The sequence below is a fragment of the Cibotium barometz genome, chromosome 56, assembly GCF_041138505.1.
Source record: "Cibotium barometz isolate CiBa-2024 chromosome 56, ASM4113850v1, whole genome shotgun sequence".
In the NCBI taxonomy this organism is placed as follows: Eukaryota; Viridiplantae; Streptophyta; class Polypodiopsida; order Cyatheales; family Cibotiaceae; genus Cibotium; species Cibotium barometz.
In genome coordinates, this window is record NC_141101.1 from 37,647,157 (window position 1) to 37,663,790 (window position 16,634).

Consider the following 16,634-nt stretch of genomic DNA (forward strand, 5'->3'; position numbering starts at 1 on the left):
TTAATGCAAATTTTTCACCTTGGCTGCTTCATTCATTGGCTCAACCCTTTAGACTCCTTATTCGGACCTACCTATGAGAATCCTATATATGTAGGTGATGACACTTCCTCTCCCTAAGAAATGTTTACATCCTTGAAAACAATATTAGGGAATCTCTTCTTCAAACTCCTTACATTCTCCCATGTTGAGCTTTCCTTTGCCATATACTTCCATTTCACTAGATATTCTAGGTAATGAGTATGTCTTGTCATCACACCAAGGACTTTTTTTTGGCTCCTGTTGAAGACTAGGTTGTACTATATTCTTAACAAGGACTTTATCATACACCAAATTATCCTTGTCGTCCGGTTTTCTTCTAAAGTTAATTATAGGAAAGATTGGATGTACTCAACAGTTTTTTGGTAGCTTCTATTCGTATTCAACCTCACCTATCTTTCTAAGCATCGTGAATGGACCAGGGTAGCTAGGTTATAGCTTACGGAACTTTTTGGCCTTACAGTTTTTAGAAGAATACTTTCAACACTATCATTTTGGGTAAACACTACCCCTTTTTCAATGTAAGTTTAAATAAGTTCTCGCTTTTATCTTGAGCCTTTCTAAGCACTATGAATGGACCACCTTTCCAACCACGGTACCTAGATTATAACTAACAGAATTCTCCGGCCTAAGATTTTTAGAAGAATCATATACTTTTAAGAAGGGTTTGTCATTTTGTGTAAACTCTACCCCTTCTTCGATGTAAGTTTAAGTAAGTTCTTGCTCTAGCCTTTTTTATGCAATCCCAAGCCAGCTTAATCATTTGGTTCATATCATCAGGAAAGTCTTAGTTGAATGTAACTTTCCTTTCTCTAATCCTACTGCTACTAGAGCTCTAGGCTGAGATTCATACACCATCATAAATAGGCTGAATCTATGAGCTGAGTGCTTTGAAATGTTATAGAATTCTAGTATTGGTATATACTCTAATCAATTAGTCCACCTTATTCATGTATGCATGAAGTGTAGAATGTGCTTGCATAGCATCTATCTACAATGTTTGCATGTGTTTAAGCTTTTTGATATATTTTCTTAGAGATTGTGTATTTTATAGAGTCTGAGTTATTCGATCTTGTGAGGCGCTGCCTTTACATTTGTCCACCATAGGGTGTTAAAATCGATGGTGAAGTGTACACTTCTAACAACTGCTTGATGCTTTTTGTAAGTGTTTGCCAATTATCTATATTTTTTGAAAGTTGGTATCATGTCATTTTTGCTGACTGAATCTTTTCTTTGGAATTTTTTAGCTTAAGAATTTGAAGGCACTCTTTGCAGATAAGGTGAAGCCTTTTGCCCAGCAGCTTCTTTCATCAATAGGAGTTTTCAAAAGGTGGAACTTCCTTTTTCTTCAATTCCTTGTGTTTATATATAACTTGAGCCTTTTTCTCTTCTTGCTTGCCTGGATTTACTTTTCTTCGATCATTATGGTTTGTTATCTAGAAAATTGTGAAAGCTGCTGCCTTATTTTCTTTTGTTTATGTGCATACAGGGAGATAGACTTCCAGGATTTTTTGTGGTATGACCTCCTTCAGTTTATGGTTTTTCCTCTCTTTGAGAGTGGATGAGGCTTTGTTCCTTTATTTTCAAAATTCAATAATAGATCCGTGGTTGGATGAAGTTTTATGTTTGATGTATGCTGATGTTAATGTGTGAATTTTATTTGGAAAGAAATTAAAACGCACCTTCGCACCCACCCCTGCACCAACCCTTGTCGTGCACACTACATATATTTTGGAGTAGAGCCTACCATCATAGTCACAATGAAACACGTTTCAAAGTTTAGCAGACATGCTTCAAACGTACCAGACGTTTTTTTTCAAATTTTTTTTAAAAAGTAAAAAAAAAATAAAATCTCTATCATATAGGGACCCATGTTGCTTTGCTGAGAGAAAAGAGAAACATACCTTTACAGTTTTTGAAAATGTACGCTGTTCGTCTTGTAGTACATGCGACTGGTTTTTTGCACCTCGGATAGCCTCGGGCCTTGTGCACCATGCTATTGAGATTGGTACCTTGAATTTTCTAATTTTATGTAATTATTTATTAAATTTCTAACACAAATCTCCACCTAGGTATTTATGGAATCAATTTCTCAAGCAAATAAATTTATCAACCATTCAACCTAAAGTTATTGGATCAAATTCAACATAAGCTTAAAACATAGCACATAAAATAACACATCAAATACTTAGCTTCTACACAACAAAATCAATGGGTGCAATCTTCTCCCCTCATGTGTGTGGCCTATCTCTACACATGAGTATTTACGAATTGTTATTTCAATAAGAGGTCATAGCTTGTGTACTCAAAATAGAGAGCTCTATCTTTGTTAAATTACTTGGGGCTAGAGGAAAGCTTTCAAGCTTTATAAAATATCAAAAAAGTGAATATATATTGTCCAAGTCTATGCTTTAAGCCTAAGCTTATGGAAATAAAGAAAATGATGTGCACAAGCTAGCACATATACACCTAAGCTTATGGAAATAAAGAAAATGATGTGCACAAGCTAGCACATATACACAAAGCTTGTTCAAAATTATGAATGCCTTCCAAAATAATAATTTTTGTGCATCCACCTCAATCTTCTCACCTATAAAATATCCAACAAATAAATCAATGAAATCAACACATATTCCGTAGGCATATAAACCATTACCACACATGTTTATCAGGCGTAAGTACTCCTGGAATCACCTTGCCATACAAACCAACTGGTTACTGGAACAAACATAGGAAGCCACAAGCATACGTCAATGTGCAACAAATGTATTAATTTTTATAATGACATCACCCATGATATTAACATAATTTGGCATGACACAAAGATAATCCTCCAAGCATCCCCGAATTATCTAAGAGGGTAGAATAATATTGTAGCATACGCCAAGCTAGGACCGTGTGAAACAACGAGGCCTTCTTTAAACCCGAGTTTAGTGAGTCTAGCAATTCTTTAAAACAACATACATGAATTTGAAAGATGTAGTCAAGACGACACCAGATGGGGTTCTCAAATTACCCACTGAAGGGCTCTCCCCCCTTGCAAGCAAGAGTATTTGCTTTATTTCTTCTGGTGGAGAACTGAATACAAGCTGAACTGTGTCCACAAGATTGAGCGGAGAAACTAATTGACTGACCGCCAAAAGCGAGGACAAAGCGACCAAACGTTGGGCAGAACTGTGCATAAGCTATAGGCGATTGTGAAGCTATCTTTGAAGAGGGTACATCGGCCCAAAATTGAGGGTTGGTGTGCTGAGATCTCTTGAAGAGGCTGAGCTTTGTTTGACTTGGGCTGAAAGCACAATAGTGGCTGCAAGTATGCAAAGGCTGAGACCTATGCACATATGCTTGACTAAATGCTTTAATGCAGTCTACTCCTATGGTTGACATTACATGCACCTACATGATGATCACTTGCTGAATTCTCCAAAGTGGGTTAAGAGGACTGACCTGACAGACCTCTATGACTGGGAGACTGGCCTACGTAGCTCGTGCACGACATGTCCTAGACTAGGACTCACAAAGGGGTCACAACATACGACAAAATATCCTAAAAGGTACTACTTTTGTACATGATTCTTGCCCTTTTGATGAGCCAGTTTGTCACCGTGCACCACTGTGCATGGGTGCATGTGACATTCCCTCTTGCTTAGCTTGGCGGCAGGTTCATGGCTTCGAGATAGTCCGCCAATAACTGTGGATACATGAGGAAGAATTCTTCATCTAGCCAAAGGGCTTCATGGGTCCCTCCATCTTTGAACTTTTTATAAAATTGGTGAAGACATCGTCCAGAACCGTGCTTCCAAAGATGTAGAAGGATCTGTTCAAGCTCTATCACTTCTGCTTCATCAATGCTGCTGCTCTTTTGGAACATTTTGCGATGAAGGTTCGATATAAGGCTTTAACCAAGAGACGTGGAAGATGTTGTGCATCGTCCAACTATCTGGCGATTGGAGTTGCATGGCGACATCGTTTTTTTTTTTTTTCCGAGAAAAGATCCTTTCATTAGTTATATAAAAATGCCCGTAGGGCTACAAAAGATCCTCTCCTGCTCATAAGAAAACAGAGCAGAGAACAAAGCAAGGCAGCCAGGGAGACTCTCCCTAGGTGCTGGAAAGTACAAGTATCAGTACAAAGAACTGAGTGACTATATCATACAATAGGAGGGGGGAAAAGCCAAATAGGTGGCCTGTAGTGCCAATGAGGGGACCCCGCGTGTAGGGTATAGAAGGGGCCGCTGCGCCAAGTGGTGTGAAAGGCCTGGCGCCGCAAGATCGCCTCATCCGAGTTGCCCCGGATGCGGTCATACTGTCCTCGCAGGGTGTGGATCAACTCCTGCCAAATCCCCCGAACAGTCTCTGTTGGTGGCTCCAGTCTCCCCTCAAAGGCCCTGAAACACCGGGCCCTCCAGGTGAACCAGATGGTGAGGCTGCTGAGGAGCTCCCATCGTAGATCGCTCTCCTGTGTCCAGCCGGCGGACGAGAAATCCGGTGAAGGAACAAGGCGAGGCTGGCCCCTAATGAATCTGATGGCCTGGCTGTCCTGCTCCGTCTCATAGCCCATAGCAGGCCTAGACGAAGTCGACCAAGCAGCGGCACCCCACGTATACATACCCTCTGGAGAGAGGGGGGCCAGAATGCGCAGCATCCGCAGCCAAATTTGCTGCGCCTGAGGGCAGTCCCATAGGCAATGTCTCTGTGTCTCCATAGGGTGGCCGCATCGGACGCAGGCCGCTGGAAGACCACTGTAGACAAGCCAGGTGTCAACTGCAGAGCCCCTGTGGGCGACCAGCCACCACTGGAAAGTCGAGATCCTGCGTGCCTGTCGACTAGTCCTCCCATCCTCTACTGAGGCCTGTCCTCCTCATCTCTATGAAGATCCATCGTATCTGTGGTGCCCAAGTGCTCCCTGTTGGGGGAGCCCGAGCCTGCAGCCGCTGCAAAAGAAGCTCTTTCCAAGGCTCAGCGCCTAGAAGCAGCCCCCGAACAATAAGCTTTCCCAATAAGGCTCTGCTGTGATCAACTGGATCTATAATGCCCAAGCCTCCCTGGGCCAACGGAAGTGTGATAACTGCCCTAGCAACCTTTGCCCGGGCTGGCTGACCATCCCGCCCAGACCAAAGAAAGTTCCTGATCAGCCTCTGTACCTGGCTGATACAAGAGCTCGAGAAGATCCAGCAAGACCTAATGTACCACATGGTCGCTAAAAGCACCTGATTTGCCACCACCACCCTCCTAGCCAAGGATAGCCGAGCTGTACTCCAATACAAAAGCTTCTTTCAAATGCTCAGAAGAAGCGGGGCAATCTGCTACTCAGGTGACAAATCTAGTCCAATGTGGCATCCCAAATATCGCACTGCTGTGCCAGGAGGAATCCATCTAAAACCCGGGTCTGGGCTCCATGCCGGTGTTGGAGCGCTACTAATCCAAAAGGCCACTGTCTTGCGCCAATTGATCAATGCTCCTGAAGCTGCACTAAAAACCTGGAGCGACTGCTCTGCCCGCTGAAGATTGGCCTCCTGGCCATGCAAAAATAAACCCGTGTCATCGGCAAACTCAGCATCGAGTATGTCCTCCCCCCGGACTGGGAGCTGGAGTCCTCTCAAACCAACCTCCTCTGCCGTCAGATACATGCTCATAGCCTCAGCAAAGAAGAGAAAAAGAAACGGGGCAAGAGGACACCCCTGAGGACGGACTGATCTGATACAGCTGTGGCTCGTTTCTTCTTCCATGATCATATTGCTTTCCATACTGCTAGGTAAGCCTTGACTCTTCCCTCTTGACATGATTTTTCTAAGTTTCATTCTTGAAAGTTCACTTGTTTCTTTTTGTAATCAGATCCGAGTACTTCAAGGCTATGGTGAAGAGGATTGTGGAGTATGGTCCAAACTACACCCCCTCATCATCGGAGTCTTTGCGCACACATTGCTCGACAAGGAGAAGCGCCAAGCTGCAGAGAACACAAAGCGGCTATGGACAAAGAATGTAGTGTCACTCATTGCAGATGGATGGAGTGACACACGAAAGCGGTCCATCCATGGTCTCGTTGCATATTCCCGTGGTGAGATGTACTTTATTGCTTCACATGATGCCTCAGGGACAGGGAAGAGTGCAGACGTGCTTGGAGCAAAGTGGGCAAGTGGCATTGAGCTCATAGGCCCGGAATGTGTGGTGGGTTTTGTTGCAGATGGCGAGGCTACAAATAGGGCAGCTGGAACTATTATTGAGGGCATGTATCCACACATGACTGTGTCATATTGTATGGCACATTGTTTGAAAAATCTTTTAAAGGATATTGGAAAGATGTCATGGATTGAGCTTATCATTCAGGAGGCCAATCAAATGGTAACATTTGTCTTGAACCACCAGTTCCTCCGCCACGAGTTCTCCAAGAAATCAAGGCTCTCACTTCTCAAATACTTAAGACACCCGATTTGCCTTCAACTTCTTGATGCTGGCCCGCTTGAGGGAGTGCAGTGGTTCATTGAGGCAGCTCTTCATCAGCGACGAGTTCACCACTTCTACATTGGCTTCGACAGCCTTAGGCATATTATGCAGGGAGCATGTAGAGAGCACTTCCTTTTGGGAGGATGTGAAACGCATTGATGCTATGGTGAGGCCTATTGTCCACTTGTTGAGGCTTGTAGATGCTACATGCACCGGGAAGGTGTATGAGGCGATGGATAGAATGATAGAGAAGTTGCAAGAGTTAGAGCCCGATGAGGACAGATACAAGGAGATTTGTTCCTTATGTGTGACGAGGTGGAACTCCTATGCCTCTCCCTTGCATGTAGCTGCATATATGGTGGACCTTGAGTTTCAGGGTAATGGGCATGAGAGTGACAGAGAGGTCGGTGATGGTTGGTGGCGCATCTTGGATCGTCTAGTGCCAGATGGAGGCATTAGGCGCAAAATCAGAGACCAACTTGCTGCATACAGGTCCTTTCGTGGTGCTTTTGGTTGTGCGGACGCCCAAGAGGATAGGTTGAAGGTTGGGGCTGCTTTGTGGCGGGAAGACTATGGTTAAGATGGGCCTGACTGCAACACTTGGCTATCCGCATTCTCAGCCAAGCTATAAGCTCCTCTTGTTTGTAGCAGCTTTGGAGTTCTTACAGCCATATTACATCAAAGAAGAGGAACCGCCTTGGTGTAGAAAAGGCCAATGATCTTTTCTTTGTAAGCGCAAACTTGCGAATGCTTTGCAAGGGTGCGACTGCAAAGACATATCCCTTTACTGAGTGGGAGATGGAGCAAGAGGAGGGAAATGAGCAGGTGGAGACACAACAGAGCCCAGAGGACGATGCCACTACCTTTCAGACTGGTCATGTAGGCAGCCATGATCATGACGCTAGTACTTCTCACGCTCCACCCTTCAATTGAGCATTGCAGGCTCTATGATTTATCATTTAGCTATGTTTCATTGTTTTTACATTTGAGTCTTGACTCAGCACTTTATGTGCATTGTAGACACTAGTCTTTTGTTATTTGATAGTGATCATCATTCCATGCTTATATATTGGTTTGAACTTTGTCAATGTACTTATTAGCGCTTGTTCGGTGTTTGCGCCACGTATTGTACATTTAAAGTGATGCCTGTAAAAACATAAATGCTATTTTATTTAATGTGCTTTGTAGTCAATAAATTGCATATTCCATATGCCGTCCCCGTCCCCTCCGTCCTTGTTCCTTGGCTTTTGTCGTTCCCCGTTCCCCGTTCCCGTCCTCGTCCCCGTCCCCGTTCCCCATCCCATGTGACTATGATTCGGTCCTCTCACTAGCCTTGAATAGTGTTTCATACACTGTCCAGAACCAAGGTGCGAACGGGGATTTTCCACAAAAGAAAGCTGGAGCATTTACTGGCAAAGTTTGGCCCGAAAGATGTCTTCTGAGCAGAAGCAACATGGGATCTTTAGCATATAAAGTGACTCATAACATTTATAAGATGGTGTGTTCACACATCACTAAAGATGGGCTTATTATTATTTTGGGCATGCAAATATGGACAGAAGGAGGTGCCTATACCAAACTTGGCCATCAAACTTGTGAAAAGCATAAAACCGATATTTTTGGCACATCAGTTGTATTTGGCCAAAAAGGGGAAAAAGCACATAAAAAATAGTGCTAGTGGACTATATAAGAGCATAAAAACTGGAATTTCTAGCCCATCAGCCCCTTTTGGCAAAAAAGGGGAAAAAGCACAACTATATTTGGGGCTGGCCGACTTTATGAAAAGGAGTAATGCGCATCACACACGCACACACAGATGGGCAGCCTTTTTCTCTTTTTGGCGCAGACCGTACAGCTGGTTCACTCGCTTTACGCTGACCGCATAGGTGGACTGTGGACAGCAGGCCGGGCAGCTCTCTCTTCCCCTTGCATTGGCCGTACAAGTGGACATCAGTGCTTTTCCTCTCCCTCTTGTGCTGCTTGTATAGTGGACAGTAAGTTGGGTAGTTTCTCCTCCCCTCCATGCACTGGCTGTACAGTGGACAGCGGGTGGGCAGTCCTCCTCTCTACAGGCTGTACAGTATAGCAGCAGGGCACCCTTTTTCTCTCTCTCTCTAGCACAGGCCATACAGTGGTATGGCAGTTGGGCAGCTTCTACTCTGAGAGCGGCCAGCCTTCGAGGGAGACTGCACTCTCACAATGTTTGTACTCTGTTGCTTTTAACAGTTTTTCCTTTGACTAATACAAGGATCTTTTCTTTGAAAGAAAATGAAACCCAACTGGGACCCGGAACAATATACAGACACTTTAGATGCCAACAAAGATACAAAAATACAGTGGAAATAACCATAAACAATATCAAAACACAACACTGAGCCGGAACGGCCAGCCCCTCGTAGGAACTGCTTTATTCCAATGAATAAACAGATATAGATAAACCAAGGTGCGGGTGCAGTCTTGCACCAGATTTTCCACAAAGCTCAGCAAACACTTGCTCAAAGATCCGGGGTACCAATCAGCAGCACAACTAGTGCAAATCAACCCCTGAACAACAGCCCGGTACAGTGCCAAATCCAGCCCTGAAATCTGTGCCAGAACAGCCCCCAGAACGGAGCCTCAAATCTTCCCAGGGGAGCTCTCAAATCAGTCCCTGATGTGTCCAAAATTATCCCAGAAAAGCTCTGAAATCACTGTCCCGAATTGCCCTTGAACCGACGGCCAAGAGGGAGTGGTGAAGAGAGAGGAGGGCTGCTGTACGGACAGCGCAGGAAAGAGAGGAACCTACTCATTGCTGTACCACTCTACGGCCACCGAATCTGAGAGGAGGGGAAGGGGGAAAAAGCCAGTGGGGGCTTAAAGTGTTAAGAAACACCGCTGTCCATTCTGGAGAGGAAAGATCCGGGGGTCCAGATACGTATGGGCTCCGAATTTCCATCAAAGTGCTGTAAATGTCCTGGAAGGGTGTGAATAAGATCCACCTAAATGGCATGGATGGTCTTTGCAGGGTGGGGTGTTAGGGGTGAACACGGTCACTGGATGGAGAAATGCGTCTCCATTGAGTCAGAGAAGCTCTGGTATGAATGCCAGTGGGTGATTTGATGCTGAGTTGATGTAGAGGGGTGGCTAGGTTGGAGTGGAGGGGGCCCTTGCAGGGAGAGGTAGTAGTGACAAGCGGCAGAGGATCTGGGGAGGGCAGGGAAGGTGGTATAGGTCTGCACCTGCCATGTGTCTAGACAACCGTTTCAGGGAACCCATTCTATCGGTGAACACTCTGACGAGGATTGGCCAGCTGCTGCCACAGGAGACAATTGGTCAGAGATCAGATCTAGGAGCATATACTAGATGATAGGCAGTGAGCTAGGAGTGGTTCTAGCATTTTGATTCCACTCCATTCTATATTGTATCATTATCCAAGAGGCTGAAATGAGGTTTGTATTTCTCAACTTACATGCAGCGAACCTCAGGAGGGAGAGAATTGTTTTTGGCAGCAGATTATGCATCTCCACTCTTTGATTGGATGAAGATGCATGGGCCACAGGTGGTGACATTTATATGGTGGAGCAGTCCTTGGATTGGAGTAAAGAGGAAGTAAGGGGAGGAATTTTCTCCGTTAGAGAGCCTCTTGGGAGGATTTTCTCCATTAGAGAGCCTCTTGGGAGGACTTTCTTCTCTCTTGGGAGGAATCTAGGGACACTTGGCATGATGATGAATTTCAGATACATGCTTCTAGTTTACAGTTCTCTTGGTCCTAACCAAAGGACGATGGACAGAATTCATGCTAGAATTGTACTTCATTGTCATACCAGTAAAGAAAATACACTAGGACGTCTTATTCAAACTTCACATGGGCCCGATAATTATTCAACTACATGCAGCCATGGGAGTCTACACGATCCACACAAGGACTAGTGTTTTCGTCTTGTCATTTAAAGTTCATTTACCAACATCCTTTGAACTTATTATGGACCAGGTCTCACGCAGTGCAAAAACCTTTGCTTGAATGGACAAAACTGCTCCTGCATATGAAGGGATGTACCACACAAAAACAGTCCTTAATGAAAGACATTTATGCTTCCATGATGCTTTGCTATCACTTGTTGGAGATTTTCACTTGGATACCTGCTACACCATTTACGTTCTGCAAGAAGTAAATCCTTGTTCACGTCAACCAAATTAGCATGCCATGTGTTTTTACCCTCCAGAAATCTAACAAATGGGTCTAGGTATGTCTACAATGAAGCTATAGAGAACTTGGATTTTGCTCAATCTTCATGCAACCATTCCAATTGCTATTGAATCCTTGCCCGTTGCAGGGCATCTCTACATCCCTGCTTACCTCAAGATAATGACTTTTGGGAGTTCATCTCTACCCACTTGCAAGAAATCAAGCTGCCTAAACACAACAAATGGCTCCCCTCTGAGCATCGGCACTAGACCTTTTTTTGCAGGTCTTTATTGGTCATATGAGACCTGAAATGGCTGTGCTATACGACTTCTTATCAGATTTAAAGAAATGGGCTTATCAGCTTTGAAGAAATGGGCTCTCCAACTCTCTCTTCTGACATTTTGAGGAACTTTTGACGTAGGGTAGTTTTCTTCATGAGGTTTTTTTTAAAAAAAATTGGAGGGTGGGAGGGGGGGTTTGTGTTGGGGAAAAGGGTGTTGATGTAAAGTATAACGAGAAGTATAAGCATGCCACATGGCTTTGAACGATACATAATCTATACTCTATATTATTTTTACAGGGCCAATTGCATTTTCTGGACAAGGGCGCTCAATATCCCTTGCCCCTATTCCTTTGTCTTTCCAAAGCAGGTTCCAAAGATGGGCATTATTAATGTTTCTTTATAAGGAAAAGTTCCAACTGGCTCAATATGCACTCCTTGTGTGGATGAGCACTTGGAAAGTGAGAAGAAATGAACATGAACATGACACAAGTTTACGTTTCTGAACAGTTTGTATCTGGAGGATCGGGCAACATTGGTCTGCCTGCAAGCGTGCCTGCAAGCGAGGACTCAAGCTTAAATGTTTCCGATCAGGGCTGTGATATTTTTGTCAAGGGAGAGACTGCAAATCATAGCGATTACTTAGATGGTAGTATAGCTGTTGAGAAACATACCACCACCTCTAATGAAGTTGAACCAGAAACTGTGTGGGTTGAGGGATTGGTTCCTGGTATTGACTTCTGCAATCATGGTAAATATATCTCCTGATATTTATTTAATTTTGTTTCCCTTTTAAAAAAACACGTAATGTTCATAACTTGGCTTTCAAAGAGACAGCTCACCGTGTTGTGGATACCATTGCAACTGGTGCTGCATGCTAGACTTGTGCTTTATAACTGTCTGTGGAATTTTCATAAGATAAAGGCTGCAATGTGGATGGTAGTGCTAGATCATGCACCACTTGCTGTCATCTATTAAAACATCCTCTTCACAACACTTTAAAAAGATCAGTAGGCTTCACCTACATCATGCCCTGAGCTATTTGATGAATTTCGATATAGTCTTTTGATGATCAGATACCAATAGCACTAGTTTTGGTAAAGAGGCACTGCATCTTGGATCCTAAATTTACTAATATATAAGTGTCAGCGTTTTTTGTTTGGTATATTGTTGTATAGGAATGGGTCCTTGCTCAGAACGTCTTTCATTTCCCGACTTTTTTTTTTGGGTAAAATGAATGCAGAAGATCAGATAATAACCCTCTACTAAGTCAAAAGATTGAAAGGCAGACCCACGGGGGTGGGGTGTGTTGGGGGTTGTGGTGGGAAGGGAAATGGTGAGGAAGGTAGTGTACTGGCAGGAAGAAGGGGGATTACTGGTCGGGTATCAAGGGCATGGGCAGAGAGGAGTGGGGGGCACTGGTGGGGAGGTGCGGAGGGACACTGGCAGGGAGGAGTGTGGGGACACTGGCGGGGAGCAGTGTGCGGACAATGGCGGGGATGAGTGGGATGGAAGATAAGCAGGAAGCTAGAGGGGGGCGGAAGAATGGCAGGTGCAGGCAGCGATAAGGATGCAAATAAGAGGGGGGCTGCACCTTGCATGATGAATGGGGGGTACTCCAGCTCGACCTTTTACTCACCTTGTTTCATGAAGAATTTGAGACCCCAATCGCCTTCTGACATCTTATGCAGGGAAGCAATGACAGTGCACAGGAAGACCCCATGGTAGCCATGGCCACATTTTCACTAGTCTTAACAATTACCTATGCAACAGCAAGCCTCTGGCTAGATTGTGGTAGAACCTAGGAGAGTGGAGCTCTGCTTGCATGACTAGGGCAACAGATCCAAACTCACCGGGGAGGTCACATTCCACACCGAGCAGCATTGGCGGACACATGGCATGATAAGCTAGATCCTTGTTGAGTTTGAAGATACCTTTGGAGGAGCTTCCACCTCTGCAAGGTCACTCTGTTTCTATGGCTGGAAGCCCATTGTTGCAACTTGCCTTGTATTGCGCTCTTGAATGGCCAGAATGGGTAGGCCACTGATGTGCGGAGATGCAGGGCAGAATGGCAGTCTTAGAACACTTTCAAAGGGAGTGCCCAGCAGCACAGCTTCTTTAGCACAAGGTATTGCATCTCTTCCCACAAACCCCTTCCATCACATAGGGACCTGTAGCCTTGACCATGGAGTCGCAATTTTCTACAGGATGAGGAGGATGGCATTGGTATGGCGTTTCACATGGACCTACACTGGATCATGGCAGTGCAGGCATGGCAGGGTCCCTTGGCTACAAAGGCTGTGGGACTCGAGATGGAAGATGATCAATGACCTTATGGCTTGTAATATCTAGTAAGCTATAGAGGCGACTCCCTTACCTCAAATTTCCCAATTCTCATCCTCTCCCTCCCTTTCCCCCCACCCCCACCCCCTGCCATTCCATTCATTCTCTTTTTGCGCTCCCCCTCCCTCTCTTGCCCCCGAGAGTAGAGATCCTGCTGACCAGTATACTTGTTTGCGCCTCTCCTAGCTCAACCCACCGGGAGCAGGGGAGAGGCTCTTATTCGGCTGTGGTCATGAAGGACCAAGGTGCCATCCGGGGAGTGCTATTCGAACTTGGGTCCCCCAAGTAGTAGAAACTGCTGCACTATGCACCCGTTGGCCTTACGTAGCTAGTTTTGTACAATATTTTTTAAAACAGTTTTTTTTCTTTTCCATGGTTCAATATTTATCATGGATACATTGTACTACCTTTTAGTCTCATAGATCCTCTGGGTTTTTTGAAGACGTCTAGAGAGGCAGTGTTTCAAGGACCACTTTCAGGAGCCTTGCACCAACTGTTGGCTTTTTGACACTTTGGTAAGCCCAGCAGGCATGTATGGTGTAGCTTTTGGAGTGGACCAGAGCCAGGGGAGCGTGCGTGGAAGAGCATAGAGAGGCTACAGGTTATGATGCTGTCGCATAAGTAAGATGTCAACACCATGTAAGGTTGTGTGAGCATAGTTCAGGGTGGGCCCGCTCGCCATAGATGGCCTCTTTCAAACCATACACCTACATCCAACATGTATACACTTTTGATAGAGCTCGCCTTCTGAGGCTGGCACTAGTGTCATCTATGCAGTTACATTGGGAGAGGGAGAGGAAGCGGGTTAGGTTGGCTGGACTGCTCTCCACCATCACCATCACCATCACCATCACCATCCTTGTCAGCATGGTACTCTAGAGGTTGTTGGTTCGATGTACACGGACTCTAGATGGATCGTTTCCTATAGTCTGGACTCTCCATTCTTGGAACTTTCACCTCTCACGGCAGGAGATCAACTCAATCATCCGGTTATATCTACTGCAACTTTACATACATCAGACATGTCTGTCTCCTTTCTCTGAGCTTGGCAGGAAAACCTAGTTTTACAGGGACCACTTCTTGAGAGTCTCCTAGGATGGTTTCATTGTGATCTCGAGGTACATACAGACCAATATGTCACATGCCATGTGTATCGTGATTGGCCAGCTCAGGGTGTCTTCTCACTGCTTCAGACGTGAGAGTGTTAGAGCTGATGATACCCCCCAGGAGGATCGGCGGATATGCAGAGTATGCACCACAAGACAGGTGGAAGATGAGGCACACTTTTTTTTTTTCGAGAAAAGATCCTTTCATTAGTTATATAAAAAACGCCCGTAGGGCTACAAAAGATCTCGCCTGCTCATAAGAGAGACAGAGCAGTGAACACAGCATGGCAGCCCGGGATACTCTCCCTAGGTGCTACAAAATACAAGCATCAGGACAAAGAACTGAGAGGCTAAATCATACAACAGGGGGGGGAAAGAGCCAAACAGGTGGCCTGTAGTGCCAATGGGGGGATCCCGTGTGTAAGGTGTAGAAAGGGCCACAACGCCAAGTGGTGTGAAAGGCATGGCGCCGTAAGATCGCCTCATCCGAGTCTCCCCAGATGCAGTCGTACTGTCCTCGCAGGGTGTGGATCAACTCCTGTCAAATCCCCCGTACAGTCTCTGCTGGTGGCTCCAATCTCCCCTCAAAGGCCGTAAAGCACCGGGCCCTCCAGGTGAACCAGATGGTGAGACTGCTGAGAAGCTCCCATCGTAAATCCCTCTCCTGTGTCCAGCAGGCGGACGAGAAATCCGGTGCCGGAACCAGGCTAGGCTGGCCCCTAATAAATCTGATGGCCTGACTGCCCTGCTCCATCTCATAGCCCATAGCAGGCCCTGACAAAGTCGACCAAGCAGCGGCACCCCACGTAAACATACCCTCTGGAGAGAGGGGGGCCAGAATACGCAGCATCCGCAACCAAATCTGCTGCGCCTGAGGGCAATCCCAAAGGCAATGTCTCTGTGTCTCCATAGGGTGGCCGCATCCCTATCCTCTACTGAGGCCTGTCCTCCTCATCTCTATAAAGATCCAGCGAATCTCTGGTGCCCAAGTGCCCCCTGCTGGGGGCGCCCGAGCCTGCAGCCGCTGCAAGAGGAGCTCTTTCCAAGGCTCAGCGCCTGGAAGCAACCCTCGAACGATAAGCTTCCCCAATAAAGCTCTACTCTGATCGACTGGATCTATAATGCCCAAACCTCCCTGAGCCAGCGGAAGTGTAATAACTGCCCATGCAACCTTTGCCCGAGCTGGCTGACCATCCCGCCCAGACCACAGAAAGTTCCTGATCAGTCTCTGTACCTGGCTGATGCAAGAGCTCGAGAAGATCCAGCAAGACGTAATGTACCACATGGTCGCTAACAGCACCTGATTTGCCACCACCACCCTCCCAGCCAAGGATAGTCGAGCTGTACTCCAATACAAAAGCTTCTTCCGAATGCTCAGAAGAAGCGGGGCAATCTGCTGCTCAGGTGACAAATCTAGGCCAATCTGGCATCCCAAATACCACACTGCTGTGCCTGGAGGAATCCATCTAAAACCGGGGTCCGGGCTCCATGCCGGAGTGGGAGCACTACTGATCCAAAAGGCCACTGTCTTGCGCCAATTGATCAATGCTCCCGAAGCTGCACTAAAAACCTGGAGCGACTGCTCTGCCCGAAGAAGATTGGCCTCTTGGCCATGCAAAAATAAGCCCGTGTCGTCTGCAAACTCAGCATCAAGCAGGTCCTCCCCCCGGACTGGGAGCTGAAGTCCTCTCAAACCGACCTCCTCTGCTGTCAAATACATGCTCATAGCCTCCGCAAAGAAGAGAAAAAGAAAAGGGGCGAGGGGACACCCCTGACGGACTGATCTGGTCAGCTCAAAACTCGGCCCCCGGAAGATGAGGCACACTTCCAAATCTGCCCAGTGGTTTTATGTATTAGTGATCTAGGACACCATGGCTCTACCCCTTGCATGAGTATTCGTGAGCATTTCTTATCAGATGTAGATCTCTCACGGTAGATGATAGATATATGGAGGTCTCATGACTTTTGTGATGGCCTAGAGTGTGTGGCATCCGCATAGCAGCATGTCCTTACTTAGGAGATAGAAGGTCATTGATCATGAGAATGGCCTTACTTCGGAGATAGAAGGTAATTGATCATGAGACGGCTATCAGTCGCAGGTTATCCACATTAGAGGAAACATAAAAGCACCCCGGTGCCCAATGGATTGCAGGTACTTTATGTACTGTTAGGGCTGAGCTTCAATATGTGAATTTTGTGATGGCTCAGAGAGTGTGGCATCCGTATTGGAGCGTGTTAGTGATTTTTAATACAGGACGGCC

General features: G+C 45.9%; 1 protein-coding gene across 4 annotated transcripts in view; it reads left to right on the plus strand.

The window, feature by feature from the left end:
* LOC147607190 (SET domain-containing protein) overlaps positions 1–16,634 on the plus strand; it is a 94,586-nt gene that overhangs the window by 37,128 nt on the left and 40,824 nt on the right. For 2 of the 4 annotated variants that reach the window (XR_015264813.1, XM_086790944.1), the window contains exons 6-10: positions 1,144–1,197; positions 1,284–1,366; positions 1,526–1,552; positions 11,225–11,294; positions 11,435–11,675. Coding sequence is in view for 3 of the 4 variants with exons in the window: in XM_086790944.1 (XP_086647070.1) it covers positions 1,144–1,197; positions 1,284–1,366; positions 1,526–1,552; positions 11,225–11,294; positions 11,435–11,675 (475 nt within the window). In the remaining variant the exon portion in view is untranslated. The remainder of the gene's footprint in view (positions 1–1,143; positions 1,198–1,283; positions 1,367–1,525; positions 1,553–11,224; positions 11,295–11,434; positions 11,676–16,634) is intronic. The other 2 variants (XM_086790945.1, XM_086790946.1) reach the window with 1 other exon arrangement.